The following is a 26,957-nucleotide window of genomic DNA, read 5'->3' as shown; positions in this document are numbered from 1 at the left end:
AATCACCACTAAATGCTTGGACGAAAGGCATGAATAAGTTCACATGAAATATTACCTTTCGGAAATGGAATTATTAAACCTCCACTTTGAGCATATTCACTTCTAAGAGTTGGAAAAACATAAATGTTTTTGCAAAAGAAATGAATAAATAATTAATGCAGACAGAACCCAAGAAGGGACAGATGGAGGCTAGAAGTGCAGCTACTGAAAGCACTGTCCTAAGTGCTTTCATATGTTCTCTTCTGTAACCATTTAAAAAGCCCTGTGAGCTACGTATTATTTTTACTTTTCTTATGGCAGATGAGGCACTGAGGCTTGAGGCAGTAAAAAGACTTTCCCCTGGAGACACAGCAAAACAAGAGAGCCGGAACTTGAACACCAATCTGCCCAGTGCCAAGGGAGCACTACAGGGACAGCTCAGCCACTGGTGGCACTGCATAGTCAGCTTTGCCTGAGGCTCAGATTCAGTGGACCTGAGGGAGAACGTGGAAATCTGCTTCTGGGTTTTTTTTTTAAAGCTCCCCCAAATTTTGATAGACCCCAAAGATGGAGAACCATTGTGTTACTAAACAGAAGTAGCATCAGAAGGAGAGACATTTTGGAGTAACACCCCAAAACTGAAGAAACATGGTGAAGCTCTTCAGAGTGGGAAAAGACAAGTCTCAGTAGGGGGCTAGGCTCTTTGATTTCATAGGCTGGGGACATGGAGACCTACACATCACTCTCAACTCCCATAGATATTTACTGAGTATCCATTAGATACCCCAAAATATGCTAAGCCGAGTTCTTTAAGGAGATGAGTAAGATGGCCTTTGTCATAAGGAGCTCAGTATTAAAAATCAAAGACATAACTGTACAGTAACAAAATAGATAAAGGGCTATGAGAAGCCAAAGAGAAAAAAAAAATTCCTTCTCCTGGCAAGATACGTGTGTGAGGGATCTTCCAGAGAAGGTAATCAAGCTGCAACTTGAAGGATGAGCTTCCCTGCCAGAGTCTATGTACAGATTTCATATCTCACTAAAATGAGGTGTTCCCATGGTAGTAGCTCCAGAAACATTTCTATATCTAGTCTATCTTCCCCTTTGTACTAACGAGGAAACTACACTAACAAGTCACACAGTCAATGACAAATCTAAGACTAGGCTCCAACACTCTAGAAACCTTGTCCATCAGTAACCAGTAAACCGTTAAGAGTTCCTATATTTCTCTCTCTTCCAGAGAACCTATTTAGTGATTGACTTCATCTATAACATTTGACTTTTTAAGAAGGAAGTCTAAATTTGGCAGTGCATGAAGAAAGGGTTTACACTTGGGAATGCTCTTTGATTTCCAAATTCCACTTCCAGGAATTTATCCTAAATAAATATGGACATGCAAAACATTTAGTTTCAAGGGTTGTTGTCACAACATAGTGTATAATAGTGAAAAGGTAAATACAATTTATATGTCTAACTGTAGTGGACTGATTAAATAAGCTATGGCATTTTCATTCTATAAAATAAATTGTAGAATATTTAAGAAAAACTTTACATTACTGAGTGGAGGAGAAGAGATTACAAAACAGGAAAACACATTTTTGTCCCCCTCCATACATATGTACATATATATATATATACATATATATGTGTGTGTGTGTGTATGTGTGTGTATACATATGCAAAGCAAAAACTAGTAAAATGATATACTCCAGATATTAATAACAGTTTTCAGGTGTTTTTCTTTTATACTGAGTGATTATCTTTTTACTCATGTGTATTTTTAAAATAATAAACATGTACTTCTATAATTTAAAAAATTAATAAAAGTATTTTTGTTAACAGAAATCTTAGATCTGAGAGATCTAAAAGACCCTATCAAAGCTGGAAAGGTGATGAGTAGATTTAAAAAAAAAGGAAAAGTACTATCTCTGGAACCTCCAGGCCCACTAGAAAACCTGAAGTGATCTTAAGGCAGGATGGGGCTTTCTGAATCAAATTCAGACTCCAAAAAATAATGAAGCTTATCCTAGAGAACAGGAAGTATGGCTTCACATCCAAGTTGTGAAATCTGGAATAAAAAAACCCAGTAATAAATCAAACATTTTCAGTGGCTGAATCAAGAAACCGAAAGGGTACCAGGCTGGGAGTGAGGCAACTTGGATTCTAGCCCCCTCTTCCTTTAGCTTAAATAAGCTGCTTACTCTTCTGGGGCCCCAATGTCCTCATCTACAAAATAAGAATGACATGAACAAAAATCAGTGTTTCTCAAAACTGGTATTTCCTTGGAACATTATCTTTATGTACATATGCTTAAGTAAGTTTAGGTAAATTTGGAAAATTTTAAGACTAGTTAATTTCTAAGGTCTCCTACTCTAACCTGGTCTAATTCTGATTCAAATATATAGCTACCTTAACGGACTTAAATCTACTATATTTACGGATATACTGTCTACTTGTGGTTATCTCACAGAGAGGAGTATTATAATACAAAACGGGTGACAATCCTTTTGAGCAAATGTCATACCTTGACAGCAGCAACTGAGTGCAGAAAGCAGAGGGGCTACAAGCAAAAGGGGCAAAACAGTGTCTGAGAATGGATTGGATAATTAAGGTAATAAATATAATGTCTTTTATTCTGTTTCTAGCTATCCTTCTAAATGATCTTTTCCTTCAAATTCTTATATGAGTTGTCAAAAACAGAATTATTCAACTACAAGTTCAACCAATTCAACTTTTTAAAAATTCATTTTTATATAAAATGAAGAAAAGGATTCAATCTTTTGTCTATGGTAAAAAACTATCATCTTTCTCTCCTCGTGTGGACACAGTGTCCCACCTGGAGCCATCACTACTTATAAGATAAATCTGAATTTTGAACAGCTGAGTTCTGTCATTTATTATCACATATGGGCAACCTTCTCCATCCAGAGAAAGAAGAGATTACAGAGAATCTGTAACTCAAGTGAAGCATGTCTTCCCTATCTCCCTTGGTCTAAGCTCATCACAGCCACAACTGGTTGTCTAAATGAGGAGTTTACGGAAGAAGCCAAGTAATCAGGTGGCAGACAGAAAAGCAAAAAGAATCAAGAGAAGTTTTGTAGAAAAAGTTCAGTAGCACAGGAAAAGCATCAGGCAAAAAAGCAGTTGTGCATCAGCAGAGAAATGTCCCTGGAATGCACTAATAGTCAGCAGTCTGGATAATTCGCCTACATATATCTGAGATTTAACTGAATATATCTAATGTGTGGCTTGGCAGCATCCTAATTATAGGTTTATCCTGTAGTAACCATTCATTATCAAAAGGCTCTTAAGTCTTGCTAAGTTTTCTCCCTCATAACAGGATTCTAGGTAGATTTTTTAAAAATCAAAGCACTTCCAAAAAAATTATGTCATTGTGGATAAGTTCGAGTAAATACATGTATAAATGGTAGAGAAGTTCTCAAGCTACAGATTTATGTATCTTTATATATCAGTTTTCAGTCACTCTGGAATAGGAACAGAACTCAAACTATCACTTGCCCAGAGAAAAGATACCGTGTTAAGAGCCTGAGGTGTTAATGAAGAACTCAAAGCCTCAAGTACAGGAAATCTTTGAGTACTGAATATATTATCTATAGTAACTTCCAATGTCAAATTTTACACAATTAGGAAAATGGTATATGGAAGAGATTTACTGCGGTCTACTCTAACTTCTTTGAAAAACCTGAAAGAACATCGTGTTATTTAAAAAACAAAAAAGCAAAACCCACGTTTCTTGCAGGTTTTTTTAAAATTATAAACATACTATCAAAGGTGTACTGCTCCAAGTATTAAGTCATATGAAAAAGTCTCTTTTTAGAGTCCCAGTAGAAGTACTCTCCTAAATAATTGTGTATTAAGTTCCATGCAGCTTTTTGCTAACATTATCACTAATTCTTTCTTCCACCTCCCTTCCTCCAATATCCTATCCAGATAGTCATTTTTCTAAATCAGTATTCACATATAAGAAACTGACAAGATTTATAGAAGTGGTAGAGCATTTATCACCTCCTCTCTGATGGAATGTGATAAAAAGTAAACATAAATCAGCCAAAGTATGAGTTCACAAATAAAAAATATTTCTAAGTGTCCCCTTGACTACCTTATCAACAAACACTGTTCAAAATGGGCAATTACCGAACATTATAAGAGGATAATCTAAGGCGTTAACTATCTTCAACAGCAACAAAAGTTTAAGATAAGGAAACAGATCTATAAACATTTGACTAAAGGCAATGGATTAAAGATTTTTGCCTCCAACAGAGCTATAAGAGTATCTCAGGCAACAGAATCATACCAACCAACTACCCCTATGGAGTGCTTGATAGTGAGGGTGAACAGGAGTGGGAAAAAAGACGGTGAAATGTGCCCGGGGGCACAGAGGTAACAGACAGTAGCATGAGCCATTAGAGGAACTGAAGTAGGACAGGTTGGCTGGAACCCAGAGCATGGGCGAGGGGCACAGGCTTCGGGAAGAGGGGAAGTTTGTCAGGGGCCAGAACACATAGGGCTTATAAACCATGGAGGAAGCTGAGAGCTACTGAGAGTTTTAACTGAGAGTTTTAACCAGTGGAGTGACAGGATCAGACTTGTCTTTTTATAAAAATCACTTCAGTTATAGTGTAAAGAATGGACTGGAGAAGGGCAAGGCTAAAGGCCCAGGGAGCAACGCAGGCAAGGGATCCTGACAAGGCAGTGGCAGGGGCCCAGGGGAGGGGGAGATGGAGAGACTAGACAGATGTGAAAGAGTGAGGAGACTGTAGAACTGATGGTCTGTTCTGTGACCATGTGGGAAGTGGAGGGGAGGAAGAGAGGAGAGTTAAAGAAGGTGCCCAAATTTTCGGCTAGAGCATTACCTAAGACAGGAAACAGGAGTAGGAGCATGTTTAGGGAGGATGGAGGGAGCAGGTGAACGAATTTAATTTTGAACTTATCTGTGTGATCATGAGATAGACAACAGGTTATGCTGATAAAAATCCAGAACTTTAAACTGAGACGGAGACAAAATACGCATATTTGAGAGTTGATGGCATAAAGATACTAACTGCAGCTATGGAAATCAATGTGATCAATTTTATGGAGAACAACCTCAGAATGAGGAAAAGAGGAGATCTAAGACAGACTCCTGAAGAACTCCAGCATTTTAAAGGACACACACACACACACACACACACCCAAAACAGACAGCCAGAGGTAGAAGGAAAATCAGAAACCCTTGGAGTGAGAGAAACCAAGTAAAAAGGATATTTCAAGAAAGAGTGGTCAACAGAGTGCTTCTCAAACATGCAGAGATTGAAGCTAGACTTCACTAAACAGAAATATCAGTAATTCTTCCTATCTTCAACTCAGGTTCTAGTTTCTCTTTGTGGTAACGAAAATATGTGCAATGACATCTCCACTCCCCCCAAAGTAGGTCCTCCTGGTCCTCTCATTTCTAACATTTTCTCAGTGAGACCTGACTTCTCACCGCCAACTCTGTCACCCACAATAAGTAATCACCAAATTCTGCCAATTTCATCTCTGTAACCTTTTTTGCGTCTTTTCTTCCCTTTCCATCCCCACTGCCACCATTCCAATCCAGGTTCTAAGGACCACACAAATGAAGAATCTACTGGTCTCCCAGGCTCTTCTCTAGAGCAATCCTTTTCACACAGAATAACCATATTAACTATCCTAAAACATTCACTTTGTCTTATCCCACTCCTAAAATTCTCCAGGGACTCCTCATTATAATTATTTGTTCAGAAATTTCATTCATTTAGGGGCGCCTGGCCTGGCTGGCTCAGTTGGTGAAGCATGCAACTCTTGATCTTGGGGTTGTGAGTTCGAGTCCCACGTTGGGTGTAGAGATTACTTAAAAACAAAATCTTTTTTAAAAATGTCATTCAGGGGCACCTGGGTGGCTCAGCTGGTTAAGCAGCTGCCTTCAGCTCAGGTCATGATCCCAGGGTCTTGGGATCGAGCCCCGCATCGGGCTCCCTGCTTGGCGGGAAGCCTGTTTCTCCTTCTCCCACTCCTCCTGCTTGTGTTCTTTCTCTAGCTGTCTCTCTCTCTCTCTCTGTGTCAGTTAAATAAATAAATAAAATTAAAAAAATAAAATAAAATAAAAATGTCATTCATTGGGGCACCTGGGTGGCTCAGTCATTGAGCATCTGCCTTCGGCTCAGGTCATGATCCCAGGGTCCTGGGATCAAGCCCCACATCGGCTCCCTGCTCCGTGGGAAGCCTGCTTTTCCCTCTCCCACTCCCCCTGCTTGTGTTCCTGCTCTCGCTCTCTGTCAAATAAATAAAAATAAAAATAAAAATCTTAAAAAAAATGTCATTCATTTAGCAAATATTTACATAGGGCAATACTTCTCAAACTATCTATGCTAAGGTCCAGTTTTTTTTCTTAAAAGTTTCTAATCGATATTCTTATAAAATACAATAAAAAACATTGTGTTAATGTTAAATTGCTAAAAAAGTTTCTAAATTCTTACTCTCAGTTTCAATATTTATCTCATCATGGACTGGTAACAATGGTTCACGGTCCAGCAATGGTCTGTAGACCGCACTCCAAACAGCCCTGATGTTGATAACACATGGGTAAAAAGACACTACAATTGTGCCTTCAAAGGTCTTAGAGCAAGGGAAAAAAAAAGGTCTTAGAGCAGTGGTTCTCAATGCAGGGCAATTTTGCCATTCAGGTGAAATACTTTTGATCACTACACAGGGGGAAAGAGGCGGGGAACTACTGGCATTGAGTCGATAGAGGCCAGAGATGCTGCTAAACAGCCTACCACAAACAGGACCAGCCCTTTCCCCCCAGCAAAGAATTATCCACCCTAAAATGTCAAAAATGCTGAGGTTGAGAAACTCCCCCTTATGAGTGTGATGCAAATGAATAATTATAGTATATTAAGAAGAGAGCTACATTCTAAGTATATAGAAGGTATAGAGGAAGCATAGAAGAAGCACCTGAGTCTGTCTTGAAGGTCAAATAGGTTTAGTATTTACAAAAAAAAAAGAAGTCCTCATCTCCTCATTCATAGCTTTCCACATACAACCCCAACCAAACTTCTAAATCTAATTTTCTGCTTCTTCCAACAACAGGTCTGCTAGACTGGTCTAAGCTGTGAATTCTATACCTTGCTGAGTCTGTCACTCTTCCCAGGGCATGGACGACCATCCTCTCTCCTCCTATCCAAAATCATTCATCATTCAAGGCCTTATTCAAGCTCTGCCTCCATGAAGACTTCAGGGATTCTCTCTTAAAACTGCAATAGGACTTTTCATCTATACCATTCATTTGGCACTTTATCATATACTGACTTTTGATATCACTTGTTAGGTTATGGTGCTTAACTTCTAAATGATTATTTGATTTTAGCATTTATGTTCCATCTCTAAGTTGACAGTTCACTTAAGACAAAGCTTCTGGACACACTCATAGCAATCACTTCCTTCCTGTATTAATGCTACCATAGGTACCAAAAAACACATGAAGAAAGTGGACTAGACTTATTACGTATTAGACGCTGCAGTCCTACAACCAATGCTTCATGTCTTTGAGCTCATGACAATTCTAATATATCCAGTTCCTAGAAAGATTGTTTATTTATAAAACCTTAGTGTTATAGAGAGTTCATTCATTCTCATACATTGAGCACTTATACTTTTTCTCCAGGCCAAGAGAAGTCCACTGATTTTTGCCACATTTAAGTCCCAGAAAATCTGCCAGAAATAAGAAAATTGAAAAATCTCAATTGGGACAGTTTCTCTGCTCAAACTGTAAAACCCAAACAGATAAAGAGATCTTTATATTCCTAGTCAATGTATTCCTCCTGCCGTCACAAAAATCTGAGATTTTGTGCCACTAGTGCCACTAATCTCAAAAAGAAGGGGAAGAGGAAAGGGGATGGGGGAGGAGAGGAAGAGAAGCAGGGAGGATGAAGAGAGGAATATGGAGGAGGAGGTGGTTTAACTCATTAGAAGAGACAGAGAGGTTGGAAAAGTTTAAACAGTTTAGAAAGTTGTCTTGCCTAAATACCTAAATGCAGAAGTCTGATTTCTGCAGTGTATTTTCTGAACACTTACTTATACCTGCATATGGGGCAAAGGTGGGGGGGTGGTGAGGCCAGACCTACAGACCTTCAGGGTTTCTAGTAACTCCTCTCTTCCGTCCCACCCTCCTAACCTGTCATGTCTAAGTTCTCAGAACCTTTCTATATGGAAAGCTTTGTAAATTTCTTTGAGAATTAATTAAGGGAGAAAGGCAAAAGTGGCACTTATTTACTCATCATAAAATATTCTTTGACCTAAACTTCAGGGCTTCCTTGATTCCTTGATTCTTGGCTCCATCTCTCCAGTACCTGGAGAGGCAGCTGAGAACTCGGACTCTGGAACCAGACATCCTACTTCCAACCCCAGCTCGGCCACTTACTAGCTGGACAAACTTAGTAAGTCACTTCCTTCTCCTCCTTCAAGGGTTCCTGAATCAGGAGAACCAAGTTCTAGTCCTAGTTCTGCCTGTGACTTGCTTAGTAACCTTGGGCCATAGCTTCTGCATCTGTAAAGAGAAGCCAGGGGCTTGTAACTAGATCACCAAGGGTGATTTTGCACTCCCCCCCCCCCCCACAAAGGCCATTTTGGCAATGTCTGGAGAATTTTTGATTCTCACCACTAGGGGTAGGGAGGGAGTGCCACTGGCACCTAGGATGTAGAGGCCAGAGATGCTGCTAAACATCCTACAATGTACAGGACAGCCAGCGCCTCACACCAAATAATGATCGGGCCCAAAAATGTCTATGATGCCACAGTTGAAAAACCCTTGCCTCTACCTCTCTCAAAGACCGCCTCAGAAGCCCCAAGAAGTGGGGCTGAGAAGGCCCATTTTAGCAGTTTTATAGGATAGGCTTTCATGAGAGAAAAACAATGTAAATGTTAAGGGTATGGTCTCTGAGGCCAGACTGCCTGGGTTCAAATCCGACTCCACCACTTACTAGCTCTAAGTTACTTAACCTTTCGAGACTCCGTTTCCTTCTCCATAATATGGGAATGATATACTATCTACCGGACAAGGTTGTGGTGAGAATTAAGTAAGTTAATATATGTAAGGCATTTAGAACAGCACCTGGCACTACAGGAGTATTGGCTACCACTGTCATCAACATCATCACCAATCTAAATATGGGAGTAAAAGGGGAAGAAACACCACCACTTTATGTCAGGAGTCACGGGAGCTAGATTCCTCAGTGGAAAGGTGTGAGGAGGACTGAGCAAATTCAAGCACAGTTCCTCACACATCAGAAACTCTGCGTCCCACTCTCTACCCTCTTGGGCTTCCAGAGCTGAGTAAAGGCCTGGATGCAAATGTTCTCATGGTTTGCAGGAAGTACAAACTACTTATACCCATTAGCATAATGCAAAAAAGTAACAGGAGGAAGTAGTTTGTTACATATCAGGAAACTGGTTTTACCTTTTCAGTGGAAAAGGACAGGTGTCTCTGACTCCCCTGTCAGGGGCTGCCATCAAAGCCCTGGGGGGCCCCATTACCCCTGCACTCTTCTCCTCCACAGAAACCTCATGAAGGACGTGGGACACATCTGTTCCTGCGTTCCCTTGTTGTGCTGATAGTGAAGCCACCACAAAAGATAAAGAGCCTGTGATATTACCTTTTGGTTGTTTTCTTAACTACACAAGTAGAAATATAAGATCACAGTAAAACATTCAGATGTAGAAGCACAGAGAGTAAAAGAACAAAAATCTCCCTGTATTTCCCATCCTAACTCCCCTTTCACATAATATTTTTTCAACTGAATGTGTGTTCAGAGAGACTTCTGTAATGCACTTAACTTTCAGTTTTATATATATTTCTTATTAAAACAGCTCTATACATTGGGAACTGTATCATTTTAAGACCCGCTTCACTGTATTCCATAGCAAGGGTAAGAGCATGTAGCATAGTTTATTATTTCCTTACTGCTGGACATATAGTTTCAAACTCAGACCAGTGACCCAATTACTGATCCGTAACTCACCTGTAGTTGCCAGCAAATCTAATCCATTAGCTTAGACTCTATAGGCAGTTCTGCCTTCGCAAAGATTTATTTCTAAAAGTTTATCTATTAATAAAAAATGCTGACTGAATTTACGTATGGTTTGACTCTGAGATATGAGCATAGCTACATTATTTCTATTCAAATGTAAGTAAATTTTATTTAAAAAATTAAAACCAGGGGCGCCTGGGTGGCTCAGTCATTAAGCGTCTGCCTTTGGCTCAGGTCATGATCCCAGGATCGTGGGATCGAGCCCCGCATTGGGCTCCCTGCTCAGCGGGGAGCCTGCTTCTCCCTCTCCCACTCCCCCTGCTTGTGTTCCTTCTCTTGCTGTGTCTCTGTCAAATAAATAAATAAAATCTTTAAAAAAAATTAAAACCAATGCAAGAATTAATTCAAGGTTAAAAATTTCAACTTATAAAAAAAGCACCTATAGTATTTTTTTACGGTGTGTGCTTTAGCTCTAAATCTTGTTCTAGAGATTTTTGGAAATCACATGGCCATAAGCCATTTCTTCTTCTAATTAAAAAAAAAAACTTTACAAATTTCCCAATACGAAGTCGGAATTAGTAAATTAGTAAATTATTACTTCTTCATATTCAAGTATCATCTATAAGTATTTGGTGGAAAAGCAGAAGGGGGAAGTTTTGCATCTCTAACTAGTGAGCAACTGCTTTCTTTTCCTTTCCTAATAAATTACAGGCAGACTTGAACAGATGTCAGGTTGGCATTCAAAACCTAAAATATAGCTGAAAAGCAAGTTATGACTAATACAAGGAAAAAAGATGAATGTCAGAAAGCTTCATTTTTTTTTTCTTTTTTTCAAATTTCAGATAAGCTCTTTAGCCTTAGGGTTCCTTTTACAGAGCCCTGGAGTTCGGCTAGATGTCTTAACCCCCATTTAAATTGCAATCTCTCCTCATGAGTGGGGGTGTGAAAATGCATCTTAAGAGTGTCAGTGTTTATGTTAATCTGAGCAAGAACTCCCTCTCTCCCAAATATGGCGCATACAAAACCTCAGTGCCCTTTCTTCCACCGTATTTTATTTGCACTGTTTTTAGCTTGTGAAAGATGTCTGCATATGATTGAGAGGCTCCTTATCTTCTCGGTGCTCTACTCCATAGAGTAACTGCAGTTTCACTTATGGTATCAGAAGAGTTGCTTTCCTCTAGAATTTCAAAAGAAATCTTAAAAATACAGATTGAAAATGGGCTTAGAGAGGGAGGCATGGAGAAAGGGGACCAAAAAGAACAGAGTCGTTTCAAAGAAGGGGGGCACAGGGAGGCTCTCCTCCCTGCTAGGTGGCCTGGATCTCTGAGAGGTATAGAGGCACCAAAAGGCAGCGTGAGGCTGGAGGCCCTCTCAGTCTGCACACCCTTTTCCTTCCAGCTCTAAAATGGGTAACTTCTGCCAAAGCCCCTTTCCTTGGCTACACGTAAACCTAGTCCTAAAACTACTTTAAGAGATGCTAATTCTTTAACAATCATTCCACTGTCCTTTGAAGAGGATTTTTGGTGGTTTTTTTTGCCCTGGCATTTACAACTTAGGGGTAATTGCCAGGGATGCTGAAAAATGAAGATTCTTTACAGAATCTCTATCTTTGCCAACAAAAGAGCCACAACAAGAACTGAGGGACTCAATCAATTATCTGCAACACTCTCCACAAAACCACGTGCAAAGGAGTAAGTGTGGTAAATGTCTGAACACAAGTATATATTCAACAGACACCTGACTGTGCTCAAGGACAGCAATCAGCTTCTGAGTTTATTCACCGAGACTTTCACACTCCACTTTGTGATGCCCATACCTCCACCATGGGACTCAGAACGTGCTCCTAGGACATTTACTGCATGTGCTTGACCTCACCTGACCTCGAATGTTCCTGCATCACTGTGTGCCTCTGGTTAGCCCTTTGGTCTTCATATACCTCACCACAACATTCTGCACATTTCCAAACTACATCCACAATCGTGGAAAGGAACATGAAGTTTTACAAGCAAAAGGAAAGAACTGTCTTACCTAGAAGCAAAATTATCACTCATAAACACAATGAGAGAAGAGAATTCTAAATCTATCACTCTGTGAACTTGCAACTTTGATATATAGGCAAAAAGATCCATTTAGTTAGGATTCCTACTTACAAAGTAGACATAACTCTAGACTTCATGGTAAACAATGATTTGGTCTCAAGCCAAAAGTAAAAAAGGTTCTCTGCTTAAAACAAAACAAAACAGCCCCATAACCTACATAAATTATTCTTTTCTAATCACTATTTTTTTCCATTTTAACTGACTGAAACAATCAGACCCAGTGTCCATTCGGATCCCCAAACCATAGAAGTTTAGCTATTTAGTTAATAAAGAGAGAGGAAAAAAAAATCAGACAATTTTGTTCCCACCTATCAGGGTAAAAGAACACAGGGTATAATAAAAAGAACTTGTACAGGGTTGTTTTTATATTCTATCCAAATATAGCAATCTATACTTTTATATACCTTTACCAAAGCCTAATGAGAATTTTATAACCACACTGTTCTTGGACTGCAATAAGGTATTCCACTACGTAATTCCCCCAAAACTCAAAAGAAAAAAGAAGACTCTAATGGAAAATGCGGAATGACATATGCATAGCAAGAGAATTATTTCTCAGCCATTTTACCATAAAAATGAGCTTTAGGACACTGACAATCTTCATTCAGAATAAAGAAAATAATGTCTTTCAATTTAGCTCAAAAGCAAAGATAGTTTTATACTTTTTCTCTTTTAAATCAAATTGATAACATGCATCCTGCTGGCAAAAAGCCATAAAGAGAAAAAAAAATTTTTTTAAGAACAGAACTTTTTTATCCAATTAATGTAAAAATATTAGAAAAATAAATCCACAAAAAAGGTTCTGGATAGTAGCCCTCACAAACAAAATTGAAATCCATGATTCTTAGTCAAAACACATGTTCACAATAACAAAAAGAAAATGATTATAATTTAACTGATTTCAATATGGATTGCAGAAACACAGATTAAATTCACTCAAAAATTCCAAATCTGTTTTGATTTAATTCCAAACTCTCCAACAGCTGGCAAAGTCACAAATCAACCAATATGAGTTTTGCTCCTTTTGTATTATCTGCCCAACCGCAGACAGAGGCCCTCATGAGCAGGGTTTGGATAATGCACAAACAGGAAACACATATCTGAATAACTGAATCCTTGATAGCTTCCAAAAACTGTGAGAAAATATTTATAATATAATTAAAAATATAGCTTATTACAGAAGCCATTGTTTTTCTACTTGTTGGCCGGATAATATAAATGTTCAAAGAAACAGAATCATTAGACTCTTTCTGCACTGAGCTCAGCCTTGAAAACGAGTAAAAAATATGCCATAAGAATAACAGAACATTTAAAATCATCCTTTTATCTCTCCTGATACCCAAAATATATGCAAATAACATTTCCATGTCTTAATCAAAAAGCTTTACGGACTTACTCTGCTTCAAAATACACATTACCAAGATAGTGAATTACCACATTTTTTACTATGTTCCAAATTAAAATTCTGTTTTTTATGGACTTGGCCTTTGTTATCTTTCAGATAAAAAAAGTATGTTATTGCCATCTCAAGGTGTATAAAACTCAGGTGATGAGGGTCTCTGTCATTTTCTCTTAATCCAACTCCAAACTCGACCTTTACCCAGAGAACAGGTGTGTGCTATGCCTGTAATTTATCAGAGTGAACGGCCAGGCAGAAAGGCTACCAACAATAGGAGGCTAATAGAACCAAGCACTTAGTGCCTAGAAAGCAGTTCTTTTCCCCACCATACTTTTATCTGCCAGTAGCAATGTAAAGATAAAGAATGATGGAGGTGAAGGGAGTAATATATTCATATTCCTTCAGGTTTTTTTTAGATACTGTTTTTATACTAATAGTCTGCCAGAAGCTATTATGTTATAAATTCCTTTCTCAGATATTCTATTGCTCACATTCCAATTCAACCTATGATATGGATATGAAAACAGTCATGACAGCATTTCCACTAGGGCAAATAAAGCCACTTCACACACAGATAAATTAAATAAACCTTCAAGAAGGAAATGATAAATGAATAGCACATTTCTTTATATGCAATATGGAAACTCCCATGTATATCCTGCATTTGTCTTTTTGGATCAAACTTATCTAATTGAAAAACATGCCAAGAATCCATTTACTAGGTATGAAGATGTACTAATTGGGTAATGCAACAGCACAATAAAAAGAAGCGGTAGCTAACGTAAGAACAATGCCCACAGTCTAGTAGGTAATGATGATTCAGCAGGGTAAATCTTAGACCTACAGTGGATCTTTAGAGTCAGGTGAAATTCCTAAATATGCCCTAGAGAAAAAGATTCATAAAGAAATAAATAAAATGAAATTTCTAAAAATGTCCATACACATACTTAAATTAATAAATAATAAGATAAAGTAACCCCAAATATTTCTATTTTCCCTATAAAACTAAAATGTAATTTTAAAAATTCTAATACTTAAAAAAAATTTTAGAACATTTTTTTAAAAGAAAAAGTTAAAACAAAAATATACTGGCAGGTCTGAAAAATAATTTCAGAACATTATTTTAAAAAAGATTTCATTTCATTGCATTCTTTTTTTTTTTTTTAACAAGATTTTTATCAAATTTTCCTTTTTAAACTCACCCATCTGCTCCACAATCTCTGGAGGAAATACTCGGGACGCAAATGCTCGTCGGAAAATATCTGAAAATTCCTTGTCCAGACCTCCTATTCCCATTTTTTCAAAGTTCCAGTCAGGATTGATGATAGACTGGCGATTTTCCTTGGTTTTAGCTTTGCCTATGTCAAACAAAGGTAATCAAATGTGAAACAAGAACTTCATTACTGGGTGAAAAAAGACAGAAATCACTGGGCATTTTTAATGAATAGAGAAGCTAGAGAAGCTACCCTATGCAAACATGAACATGCTCTTAGCTGATTTTCTAATAAGAAGAATGAGTTTTGCTATGTTAACTACTTTGTCTGGACCCATTTAGGGCCAGTAGAACATTTCAGAAATGTCTAAACTCACGTGGTAGTCCATTTGTGATCAATCCATGGAGCCTGGTCTTATTAACCTCTAATCCTAACAAAGTTAACTAACTTGGGCTGATGAGAGGAAACACATTGTGTACATCTGATGAAGACAACACTAGTTGCTAGAAATGCAACTGAAATCTAGCAATCCCTCAAGGCTCCTGAAGCAAGTGTATTTAAAAATACATATATTTATCTAGATTAAGTTTATAAACTGTGTATATAACCCCTTAGCCTGAGAGGATGCACTGAGTAAGTCTGATGTCTTATTTGTTTTTTACCCCACTTGCACACAAAAGTCTAAAATCATCCTAAAGTCTTAATGATTTCAAAATTCACGTTTTCTACTTTTCACAAATAAAAATTATCTAACTTAAATGTCATAGTGCCACCTAAAGAAACTCAAGAGAACCACATTAGCCATTTCAAAAACAATAAAAGTACCTTAGTTCACTCTCCTGTAAACAAAAAAGAAAATGATATCTTTTTTTTAAATTAGAGACTAACAGGTCACATTAGAAAAAGTTTATCCTAGATGGTGATTTTATGGGTTAGGGTTTTGAGGACTCATTACCTTTATAAAGGAATCAAAAATATATTTATTACACTCTACTGCCCTCTTGTGGCCAAATTTACGGCAGGCTAAATCAATACACAATTTTATTGATCAGTGGAAAAAAGCCCATCAATCACACCTTTGCATGAATTACTTAGAAATATCCACATTGTATGAAAGTCATGCAACTCCCTTAAGATACCTTAACAAAAGGTTTATGAAAGGTGTATAAAACACAAAGAAATCACTTCAGAAACGGATCAGTAACAGGAGATTCTGATAAATCCTACATCCATAAAAACATATATAGTCATTAAAAATTATATTGTTGAGTGTATTAAGAGGTTTGAAATATGTTAGGCAACAAACAAATTATAAAACATTATGAAAATAGAATCAAATTTTAAAATTTTAGAGTGTGTGAGTTGTTTTTGAGTGAATGTTTCTGTATTTTATGAAACAAATACTTTATTGTAAAATTAAGAAAAAACAGTAAGGAGGAAATGATAATTTATAGATCAAGAAAAAAGGTCACATATTTGAAGGTAAATAACCTTGGAAATAATGCTGTGCAACCAATGAAAATCCTCTACTTTCTACTGGGAAAGACATCAGCATAGTGAAAATCACCCCAAATCAGAATTACTATACAGTTAATGACATCATCATTTTGGTGAGTTACTTTTCTTAGAGTCCAATCTGCATTATCTAACATAAAAGAGTCGGACTGAGCTGTGAATCTGTTGCGAAGACTTTCTTTACCTGCACATTCACCATTTACCTTAATCACTAATAGAAGTGATGTTAGTATCACACTTAAAACACCACCAAGTGAGGGGCAGTCTACAAATAACTGACCAGTTCCCAACGTGCATACAGACACGTTATGCACCCAGGCATATAAAGATAGTGGAAGCTTGAGGAACTGTCAGAGACCAGAGAAGACTATGGAAACTAAACAACTAAATGCAGTGTGAGATTGTGAATCACACCCTAGAACAGAAAGGACATAATGAAAAAATTAGTGAAACACAAATAAAATCTGTAGTTGTTAGTAGCAATGTAACCATGTTAACTTAGTTTGGGTAACTGTACTATGATTATTTGGGATATAACACCGAGGAAATTGGTGAAACATACAGGACCTCTCTGAACTATTTTTGCAAATCTTCCATAAACCTGAACTTATCTCAAAATTAAAAGTTTAAAAATTAGGGGCGACTGGGTGGCTCAATCGGCTAAGCGTCTACCTTCAGCTAAGCATCTGCCTTTAGCTCAGGTCATAATCCCAGGGTCCTGGGATCGAATTCCGCATCGGGCTCCCTGCTCGGCAGGCGAGTCTGCTTCTCCCTCTCCCACTGTCCCTGCTCGTGTGCTCTCTCACTCGCTCACTTCCTCGCTCAAATAAATAAAATCCTTATAAAAAAAGTTTAAACATCAATTTTATTCTGTATTTTTTCCTGATTACTGTCACCATTATGAAATTAAAAATTACACATGGCCCACATTCTGTTTCTACTGGACAATGATGATCTAGTGAAGGTTTTAGGCTTTTTTTTTTCCTGAAGATTTTATTTATTTGACAGAGAGAAAGACAGCGAGAGAGAGGGAACACAAGCAGGGGGAGTGAAAGAGGGAGAAGCAGGCTTCCTGCCGAGCAGGGACCCCGATGCGGGGCCCGATCCCAGGACCTTGGGATCATGACCTGAGCCGGAGGCAGACGCTTAACGACTGAGCCACCTACCAGGCGTTAAATTTTTTTTTCTTTAAAGATTTTTATTTATTTATTTATTTATTTATTTGACAAAGAGAGAGAGAGCACAAGCAGGGGGAGCAGCAGGCAGAGGGAGAGGGAGAAGCAGGCTCCCCACTGAGCAGGGAGCCCGATATGGGGCTCAATCCCAGGGCCCAGGGATCATGACCTGAGCTGAAGGCAAATGATTAACTGACTGATCCACCAGGTGCCCTAAACTTTTTCTCTGTATCAGCACATCAGACGGTGATGAAATACTGTGTGATTATGTGATAAGCCTTCTCAACAGAGGTGCCCTTATTCTCCTGCCAGATTTGAAAATCACGGTAGTTGAGTCACGTACGATAACAGAGATAGTCCCACTTCATTCAGACTTTTCTAAAAATTGCAAATCTTACCAATAAGATTAAGTGATGAATTTTCTGCTTTTTCAAATGCAACTTGACTGTTTCCAACAACCAGACCTACTTCAATCTGTATAGAAAGACAATAATTAGTAGTTAGCCTAATAGTGAACTTCTGGACTTCCCAAAGCAAGGCCAAAAATGAAGGGGGAAGTAAAGTCTCTTCAAGCAAAGCAAATCTTCCAAATTATCATCTAAGTTACATTTATTTTTGTCCTACCTTCTACTATTTCTATTTAATTTCAATGCATGTATCCTTTGATAATGCCTGACTTATTATTATTTGTGTGCAGTAAATATCATCTGCATTCAACCAGGATTACGAGTACATACAAATTTCAAATTACTATTAAGTCTGCAAATAAGAAAGAGTACATAATATGAAAGAAAACACTGAGCAAGAGAATGGCTAGGAATGTTATATTAATCTGCACAACTCACATCACAGTGACTATTAGAAATAAAACATACCTTCTGTCTTTTACCTGTCGCGGGTTCTCCCTTCAGGATGCTAGGATCCATGGCTTCGATGTCCTTTACCAGCAAACCAAAAAGCTTTTCGTTGAAGCTAAACACAAGCTACGTAGAAAAGAGATAAGAGGAGAAAAATCACTTCCTGATATAATGGCTGGATTCTCACATCATCACCAGTGTTTTCCAAATGCAGGGAAGGCAGCTTTCTCCTGTATATCCCTCTCAACTCTGCTCCACAGGCAAACTACTCACACAGGCAATGAGAGGAAAAGGGAATTAACATTTATTGAGCATCTTCATGTGCCAAACACTCCAGGAGGTCCTATACTTAATGCTCATGAACTCTCTCGGAAACAGAGAGTCTTCCTCAGTTTTACTAGTAAGGGAGCTGAGACCCAGGGAGGGCCTAAGCAACAGAAGCCAGAGTCATAGTAAACGAGAGTGCGAGGACTCGAGCTGGGGTCCTGGGTCCACAACTCGAAGATTCATGCCTTTCCACCACCAATACAAATCCCTGCCATACAAGTGCACAGACAGCTTTTGAATGCAGACTCATTCACCAAGTGTTTACTGAGTGCCTTCTACAGCCAAGGCCCTCTTCTACCTGCTACAGTAACTACGGCAGGCAAAGCTGACTGCCAGTCCTGCCACTACTGAACACTACAAATGGGAATCAATACGAAGAACAGTGATTTGGGGTAAGATATTTATTTCTTCTCTGTATTATGGAGGATTTTTCTCTCATGGGTTTATAGACCTCTGCATGCTACTGGGTTTTAAATGATTACAAATACCAAAGCATCTTCTATTAAAGTAGTAATGCTAAAGGAAAAGGCAAAAACAGTGACGTTTAGGTAAGCAATTTGAGCATAATTATTCATCAAAAAGTGTCGGGATCCAGAGGGAATACAGCACAGCTCAAAAAGCAATGGACAGGGGGTCAACAAATGATCAGAGGACTGTCATCTTGGGGAGCCTCCCCGGACCCTCTAATCTCAAGCAGTACCACGCTGGGTCTCTAGTACACCATTTTACCTACATCAAAGTACTTAACAGTGCGTGGCAGTTCTTACTTTGTTTCTATCTTCCCCAACTAGGGAGTAAGCTCTGTAAGAATAGGAAATGTGTGTATTTTGTTCACTGCTGATCTGCTGGGACTAAAATAGTAGCTGAAATATACTAGGTTATCCAGTAAATATTTGTTTAATTAATTAACTGTTCAATTAACTGATGGGTTCTTGTCTCAGCTATGGCCCTGCTGTGTAGCCATTGGCACGTCATTTACCTTCTCTGAACTTAAAAACTACTCATTTGCAAAATGAGGAAGTTAGACAAGATAACCTCTGAGGAAAAAAAGACAACCTCTGAGGTTCATTCTAATTCTAATACTCTGAAAAATAAATAATAAGTGCACTATAACCTTTTTCTGTCTATCAGTGATTCAGTTTCACTTGTGAAAGCTTGATTATCATAATGTATGGATTATCCAGATCCCTGGTCTTGTTCTTCCAGATTTATGCCATTTCACTTAGATGAGAGAATCCAAAGAAGTGACACTCCTTTATTCCAAGAGCTAGTTCTTTCTACCACTTCTCTCCCTGACTGTTCCACACACTTACCCAGATAAGAGTCTGCAAGGACAGTCTAGGTAAGTCACTATCAGAATGCCATAAGCAGCGACTCACAAACTTTTTGGTCTCAGGATCCCTTTATATGCCTAAAAATTTTTGAGAATCCCTGAAGAGCCTTTGTTTAAATGGATTATATCCATTGGTATTCACCATAGTAAAAATTAGAATAAGAAACTTAAAAATGTATTTATTAATATAAAAATGACAATAAATTCACTGTGTGAACATAAATGACATATTTTTAATTTATAAAAAAAAAACCCACCAATTCCCAAAATAAAAAACATAAGTGGGAACTGTGGCACTGTCACATTTTTGCAAATCTCCTTAATGTCTTGCTTAATGGAAGAAAGCTGGACCCTCATGTCTGCTTTAACAGTCAGTGTGCTGATGAGCTAGCACACATCACAAAGTCTGCAAAACTCCACCGTACATTCATGAGGGAATAAGAGAAAAGAGACGTAACATCTTGGTATTACTATGAAAATAAGTTTGACTTCACAAACCCCCTGAAAGAGCCACAGGGACCCCCAGAAGTCTCTGGACCACACTTTGAGAACTACTGCTATGGAGCTATGAATGACAGGAGGAAAGAATTAGAATAATTAAGGAAAGTCACAAAAATGGAGACAAATATAATGGTGAGGTCAAAAGAGCAATGATTATTTATGCGTTCAAACAAGCAGCAATTTATGAACTCACACAGCTTTTTAAGTAAAATTTTAAAAGAACAGAATTTCTTCGTAGGAGGTTAACAATATATTAACTGAAGTCCAAAAAAAGGCAAGATCAGCAATATCACTTTTAAGGATAGAAAATCCGGGCTTCAGATGTTCCATGAAAAACCTGCAAATATATATACATATTTGTCTTAAGATTCTCAGGTTAGTTTATAACCAAAAGAGTTAAGAATTACTTTTCTACAGAAATATATCAGTAAATGATCCACAGACAAAACAAATGTCCCACAACAAGAAAAGTAAGAAATCTGAGACATATAAGTTTGCAGTCTTCCCAAATTTACAGGGTAAAGAGCTGCTGTAATTAAATATGACACTGTAACCTAAGAGCTACTTTAGAATTTTTCTGACTGGACTTAGAAGTTCAGTAAACACATCTCCATCACTTTTTATCACTCAACTGGATATATCAGTCCATATGTGAAGCTCCTTGCAATTTCTAAAAAGTAGAATTAATTTTGGACAACTACAGAGACTGGAACGCCCATTAAGTGGGAGGAATGAAAGAAAATTCAAAACCACCTGCTGTCCCACTGAGAATGCCTGGTTGTTGAACTGCTGAATGAATTCTGCTGCCATCTTGTCAGTATCGTAAGGGTTGGAGTCAATGCTCTTTTTCTGCAGGAAATCAATCTCAATGGTCATTGTGCCAATGCACTGTTTGGCCTTGTCAAATGTATATAAGGATACTAGGGGAAAAAAGAAGAAGCATTTTTAAAATCTCAAGGACACCAAATACTTACTGCATTTCGAGTAACTAGAAGTTGCACATAAATGAAGCCTAACAGAACTTGACCAAAAGGGGGCTTTCCATGGCTGTCACCGGAGGGACACACAGGCACAGATTAAAGAAAATAATAAAACCACTGGAGATTTTGCTCCCCTCTGAATTAATTAGGACATACTGACCAGCACTCTCCCTCTACCTTTACCCTCACCTGACTCTTATGGGAAATCACAACCCTTCCCACACGGTCTCTACATCTTCCTCCTTCTCATTTAACAGAGGACAAAATGACAGCCTAGGAAGTGCCAGTGGAGTTGGCATAGCATGCTGCTTTCAAACAAGATTTTTGTTTGACACAAGCAAGAGCTAACGTGAGAAGTGTGTGGACTCTTTTGCCCTAGCAAGTTACTGTGTGTAGGACAAAAAAAAAAAAACTCGAGAAACAAAATTTACTAGGCGGGTTTGCTCCAGAGCAACTTAGAGTTTGACATTTCTTTTTTAATACTACAAAAATATTTACTGAGCACCTACTATAGCCAGGAAGTAAGTACTCTCAAGAGTGGGTACTTCATGTACAACATGTAAAAGAAGGCAAGGACCATGTTTTTAACTCATCTTTATATGAACAGCATGTAACAGCAAAAAACCAAATCTCCATGCTAGTAACAAAGGAGGCAAGACAAAGGAACTTTGGAGTTGGAGTCTGTGTTTCAAAAGATTCTGTTAGGGGGCACCTGGGTGGCTCAGTCAGTTAAGCAGCTGCCTTCGGCTCAGGTCATGATCCAGCACCACATTGGGCTCCCTACTCAGTGGGGAGCTTGCTTCTCCCTCTCCTCCTGGCTTGTGCTCACTTGTGCTCACTCATGCTCTCTGCCACTATCTTTGTCTCTCTCTCTCAAATAAATAAAATCTTTAAAAAAAAGATTCTGTTAGTTAAGTACAAGAATCTAAGTAAATCATCTAGCTCTCTGTGCCTTTGTCACATCTGTAAAATAAGAAGATGGAACTACATAAACCTTCACGTTTCTTCCATACCTTAAATTCTGTTCTAAACTCACTTCTTATAGTCTAGCCAGTTGAGTTATGTCTGAAGATTTTCTATAAATTCTCTGAATGAAATTGCTTGTATAATCACATTTTAATATTTTGGTTTGCCACTGTAAAGGGGGACACATAAAGATAAACATTTTCAATAGAAAATTCACTGAAGATCAAAGAGTAAGTTCAAATCTCAGCTGAAAGTTTCAAAAGACTTTCCTGCCTCCACTTCTGGGTGTTTTGTTCTTTCTTAACATTTTCCAGAAAGTACAGGTTTACACATTAAGTAATTTTCATAAGCAAGAGAGCCTAATTGTTTCCTCATATAGTGAAGATAAGTACAGAATGAAATATTAATATAAAAATGAATAAGTTGGTTCAGCAATTCCATTTCCAGGTGTTTGTATCAAAAAGACTCCTGAACATTTATCTAAAAAGAGATCTATAGAGAGATTCCTTGCAGCATTATTTGTAACAGTTGAACATTGAAAAAACACTGATCAGTAGGGGAATGATGAAAAAAATGTGGCATATTCAGAATATGGGATACTGTACAGCAATTAAAATTAAAACTTGATGTATATTTAACTGTATAATTATAAATTAATTGTATGTATATGTATAATTTAGATGTATAAAATGTGTATAATTTAAATGTATAAAAGACGGATGGGCTATTAAAATATAATATTGAGTAAAAAACTGTGCTGTGGAAAGATTCATAAGTATGATACCATTCTGTGCATTAAAGACTCAAAACCAATTCTATAATGTCATGTGTATTTATGCATGTGTGTATTCACATATACACATACACCTATGTGTGTATATACATGTGTGTGTCATCTATATATCAAGAAATTTGAATATGTGTATTAAAATACCATTATTACTGACTATAGTTTTCAAATGTGCTTTAATTTGAAGTCAGTTTTCCTAACAGAAAAGACCAAGCTGTTACAATTACAAATCCTGCAGTCAGTACCATGGACAGCACCACTGTCAGTACCATGGTCAGCACCACTGTCAGTACCATGGTCAGCACCACTGTCAGTCCCAAAGGGACAGAGGCCCTGAAAGTTTCATACAGGAGCAAAGAAGGGCTATAAGGTTGAGAATGTTTTCTTATTTTATGATTAATAGAAATTTAATGCCAAAGACTAATAAAAATTATTTTTATAAGCAAAGAATGTTACAGGCAGTGCTCTGAATAAAAAGACATTACAATGAAAGGCATACACTATAATGGTCAAAAATGTGTTAACTGGACATCAGTCCGTAATACTTAAATATGTAAATGATTCTTCTAGAAGATTCCTTCACACTCACTGACTTGACTAAAAAAAATTCTCACCTTACAGACAGAACTCCTGTTTCAGAATCTTTGAATTAGCGCTCCCCTTCATACCACACATCCTATCCGATCTGTGCCCACATTGCTACTTACACTGAACCAGCTTTCTTCCTTTATGGCCACATCATCCACATCACTCAGGCCCCCAAATTCTTCCTTGCCACAAGCTATATGCACCTTAGTCCCACCCAATCACTTAGTTTTATAATTTTGCTCATTACGTCTGTTTGATTCACTTAAAAAATTTTTATTTTTTTAAAGTAATCTCTACACCCAACATGGGGCTCAAACCCACAAGCCCAAGATCAAGAGTCACATGCTCTACTAACTGAGCCAGCAGGTGCCCGTTTGATTCGCCTTTTAAAGAACTGACTTTACAATCAAGACAACCATTTCTGGTAGCAGAAGAATGCTTTAAACATAATTTAAGTCACAAAACACATTTCTCAACTCATCAAGATTTATAATCTTGAATTTTCATACCTTTTCACGATAGAATTTATCTACATTAAAGGTTAAATTCAGGCAGTCTTAACTATATTTAGAAAAATAACTTTGAAGAAGAAACCTACACTACAAACACACCTATTTTCTCACTAGATTTAATAAGCATACATTTTTATTTCTGCCAATGTCTGTAAATAAGGAATCCTGGTTTCATGTACTGACCTACTTCACTCTGGTGCTGAACTCCTTCCCTGCCTCAGCTTCTCACCAGGCTTCAGGTGAGGGAGTTAGAGTTAAGGGAATCACTTATGTCAGTGTTTCCCAAAATGTGGCTGAGGAATCACTTAACAGGGAGTGTTAAAAACACAGATTCATGAATCAGACTTCTCAAGGAAAGGGTCTGGGAATCCTTTTTTTTTTTTTTAAACAAACTCTCCAGGTGTTTCTCCCAGGCAAGTGTGGAAAGCACTAATTATGCAACTCTCTCCACCAACTACCCAGATCTAAAGTAATTTCCTTTATTTTCATGCCCAATCAGAAAATTTTAGCCCTCATCCTATTTCCACAAAGGAAAAAAAAAAGCCACCTAAAGATAACCCCAATATTTAAGTTCCTTCTAACTAAAAAAAAAAAAAACCCACAAAAATTGAAAAAAATAACAACAAATTTACTATAAAAAGAAAACATAACGTATGTCAAAATACCAGAGCATTTCAGCTGATAAAGTGTCTTCCCCCCAAAAAATCAACCATGAACTAGAAAAAAATATATATAACACTTTAAACCGAATTAAATATCCTCAAACAAGTATGTAGACATAACAAAACATCTATAATCAGAAGATTAAAATGTAAGAACACAAATAGACAAAAGAATGCAATTAGAGTTTATGAAACTCAGGGAGGAAACTGAAGAAAAAGATAAAAATAATAAATTACAAAGTGCCCATGGGAGAGTAGATTCAAATTAATATTTAGTAAGAGGCAGTGAAAGAAGAGGAAAATAACCAGATTACAAAAATAAGATTAAAAAAAATTTTTTAAAGAACAAAGAGGGGGCTCCTGGGTGGCTCAGTTGGTTAAGCATCTGACTCTTGATTTTGGCTCAGGTCATGATCTCAGGGTCGTGAGATCGAAGCCGGGTCGGGCTCCATGCTCAGTGCAGAGCTGCTTGAAATTCTCTCTCTCCCTCTGCCCCTCCTCCTGGCTCATGCTCTCTATCTCTCTATAATAAACAAAACCTTTTTTTAAAAAAATCTTTAAAAAAAAAGTAGAAGGAGAAAGGGGGAAATAGAAAATGATCATGAAATGTCATACAGGCAACAGATGAAAGTCAAAGAATATCACTTAAAACTGACAGCACAGGGGTGCCCGGGGGGCTCAGTCGTTGAGCCTCTACCTTCAGCTCAGGTCATGGTCCCAGGGTCCTGGGATCAAGCCCCACATCGGGCTCCCTGCTCCGCGGGAAGCCTGCTTCTCCCTCTGCCACTCCCCCCGCTTGTGTTCCCTCTCTCGCTGTGTCCTTCTGTCATATAAAAAAATAAAATCTTAAAAAAAAAAAAGTCAGGGGCGCCTGGGTGGCTCAGTCGTTAAGCGTCTGCCTTTGGCTCGGGTCATGGTCCCAGGGCCCTGGGATCGAGCCCCACATCGGGCTCCCTGCTCCGCGGGAAGCCTGCTTCTCCCTCTCCCTCTCCCCCTGCTTGTGTTCCCTCTCTCGCTGTGTCTCTCTCTGTCAAATAAATAAATAAAATCTTAAAAAAAAAAAAATGACAGAACAGTTTCTGAAAAGGTCAAGTAAGGAAAAAAAAGGAGGGGCCTAAGGGGACTATGAGACATATAAATGCAAAAGTAATTAAAACAAAAATATAAACACTCCTAAATACCAAAATAAAAATTCAAAAATAGCAAAGACAACATGCCAAAAAGAGAAACACAACTAAAATGTGAAATAACAGAAGTGAGATCAAATATATCAGTCATATCAATAACATGAACGGGCCTAACACACCTATTAGAAGATTTCAGATTGGCTCATAAAGCAAACCCCAATTCTGTACTGTATGCCACAGACACACCTAAAACACAGAGATAAGAAAGGCTAAAGTAAAGAGATGGGCAAAGAAATACTGAGAAATTAAAAACAGTAAGAAAGCAAGGTCTGTGATCCTGACATCAAAGTATAATTTACAACACATTAAACAAGATAAAGAAGCACACTTTATGATGCTAGTAGCCACAATTCACATTAAAAATATAAGTTATGAATATCTACATACCAGATAACACAGAAACTACTATGTAAAATAGAAACTACAGGAAATGCAAGGAAAAACAGGAAAACACTAAGATTTTAACACACCACTCTCAGTACAAAACAGGGCAAGTGGCCAACAATAAATAAGTAAGAATATAGAAGTTCTAAGCAGCATAATCAGTAAAGCAGAGCTTCCGGATATACAGCAAACACTACACCCTGATAACAGAGAATATACCTCCTTCTCAGGGCACATTCTGTGTGTATGTGTGTGTGTGTGTGTGCGCGCACATGCACATGTGAGATGAAAATGCTTGAGATCTACCCTCTTTTCAAAATTTCGGTATACAATGCAATATTGTTAACAATAGTCATCATGCTGTACATTCGACCTCCAGAACTTATAACTGACACTTTGTACCCTTTGACCAAACAACTCCCCATCTTATGTTTTCTTCAAAA

General features: G+C 37.8%; 1 protein-coding gene across 1 annotated transcript in view; it reads right to left on the bottom strand.

The window, feature by feature from the left end:
- NSF (N-ethylmaleimide sensitive factor, vesicle fusing ATPase) overlaps positions 1–26,957 on the bottom strand; it is a 146,560-nt gene that overhangs the window by 82,437 nt on the left and 37,166 nt on the right. The window contains exons 5-8 of the mRNA XM_028087481.2: positions 21,199–21,365; positions 18,303–18,410; positions 17,826–17,901; positions 14,726–14,881 (exon numbers count right to left, since the gene is read on the bottom strand). Coding sequence (XP_027943282.1) covers positions 14,726–14,881; positions 17,826–17,901; positions 18,303–18,410; positions 21,199–21,365 — 507 coding nt within the window. The remainder of the gene's footprint in view (positions 1–14,725; positions 14,882–17,825; positions 17,902–18,302; positions 18,411–21,198; positions 21,366–26,957) is intronic.

This window comes from Eumetopias jubatus, unplaced genomic scaffold (genome assembly GCF_037043125.1).
Source record: "Eumetopias jubatus isolate StellerSeaLion01/CBP00866 unplaced genomic scaffold, mEumJub1_p1.0 scaffold_10, whole genome shotgun sequence".
Lineage (NCBI taxonomy): Eukaryota > Metazoa > Chordata > Mammalia > Carnivora > Otariidae > Eumetopias > Eumetopias jubatus.
Note: the sequence above shows the minus strand (reverse complement) of the source record. Positions and strands in the feature narration are given on the sequence as shown.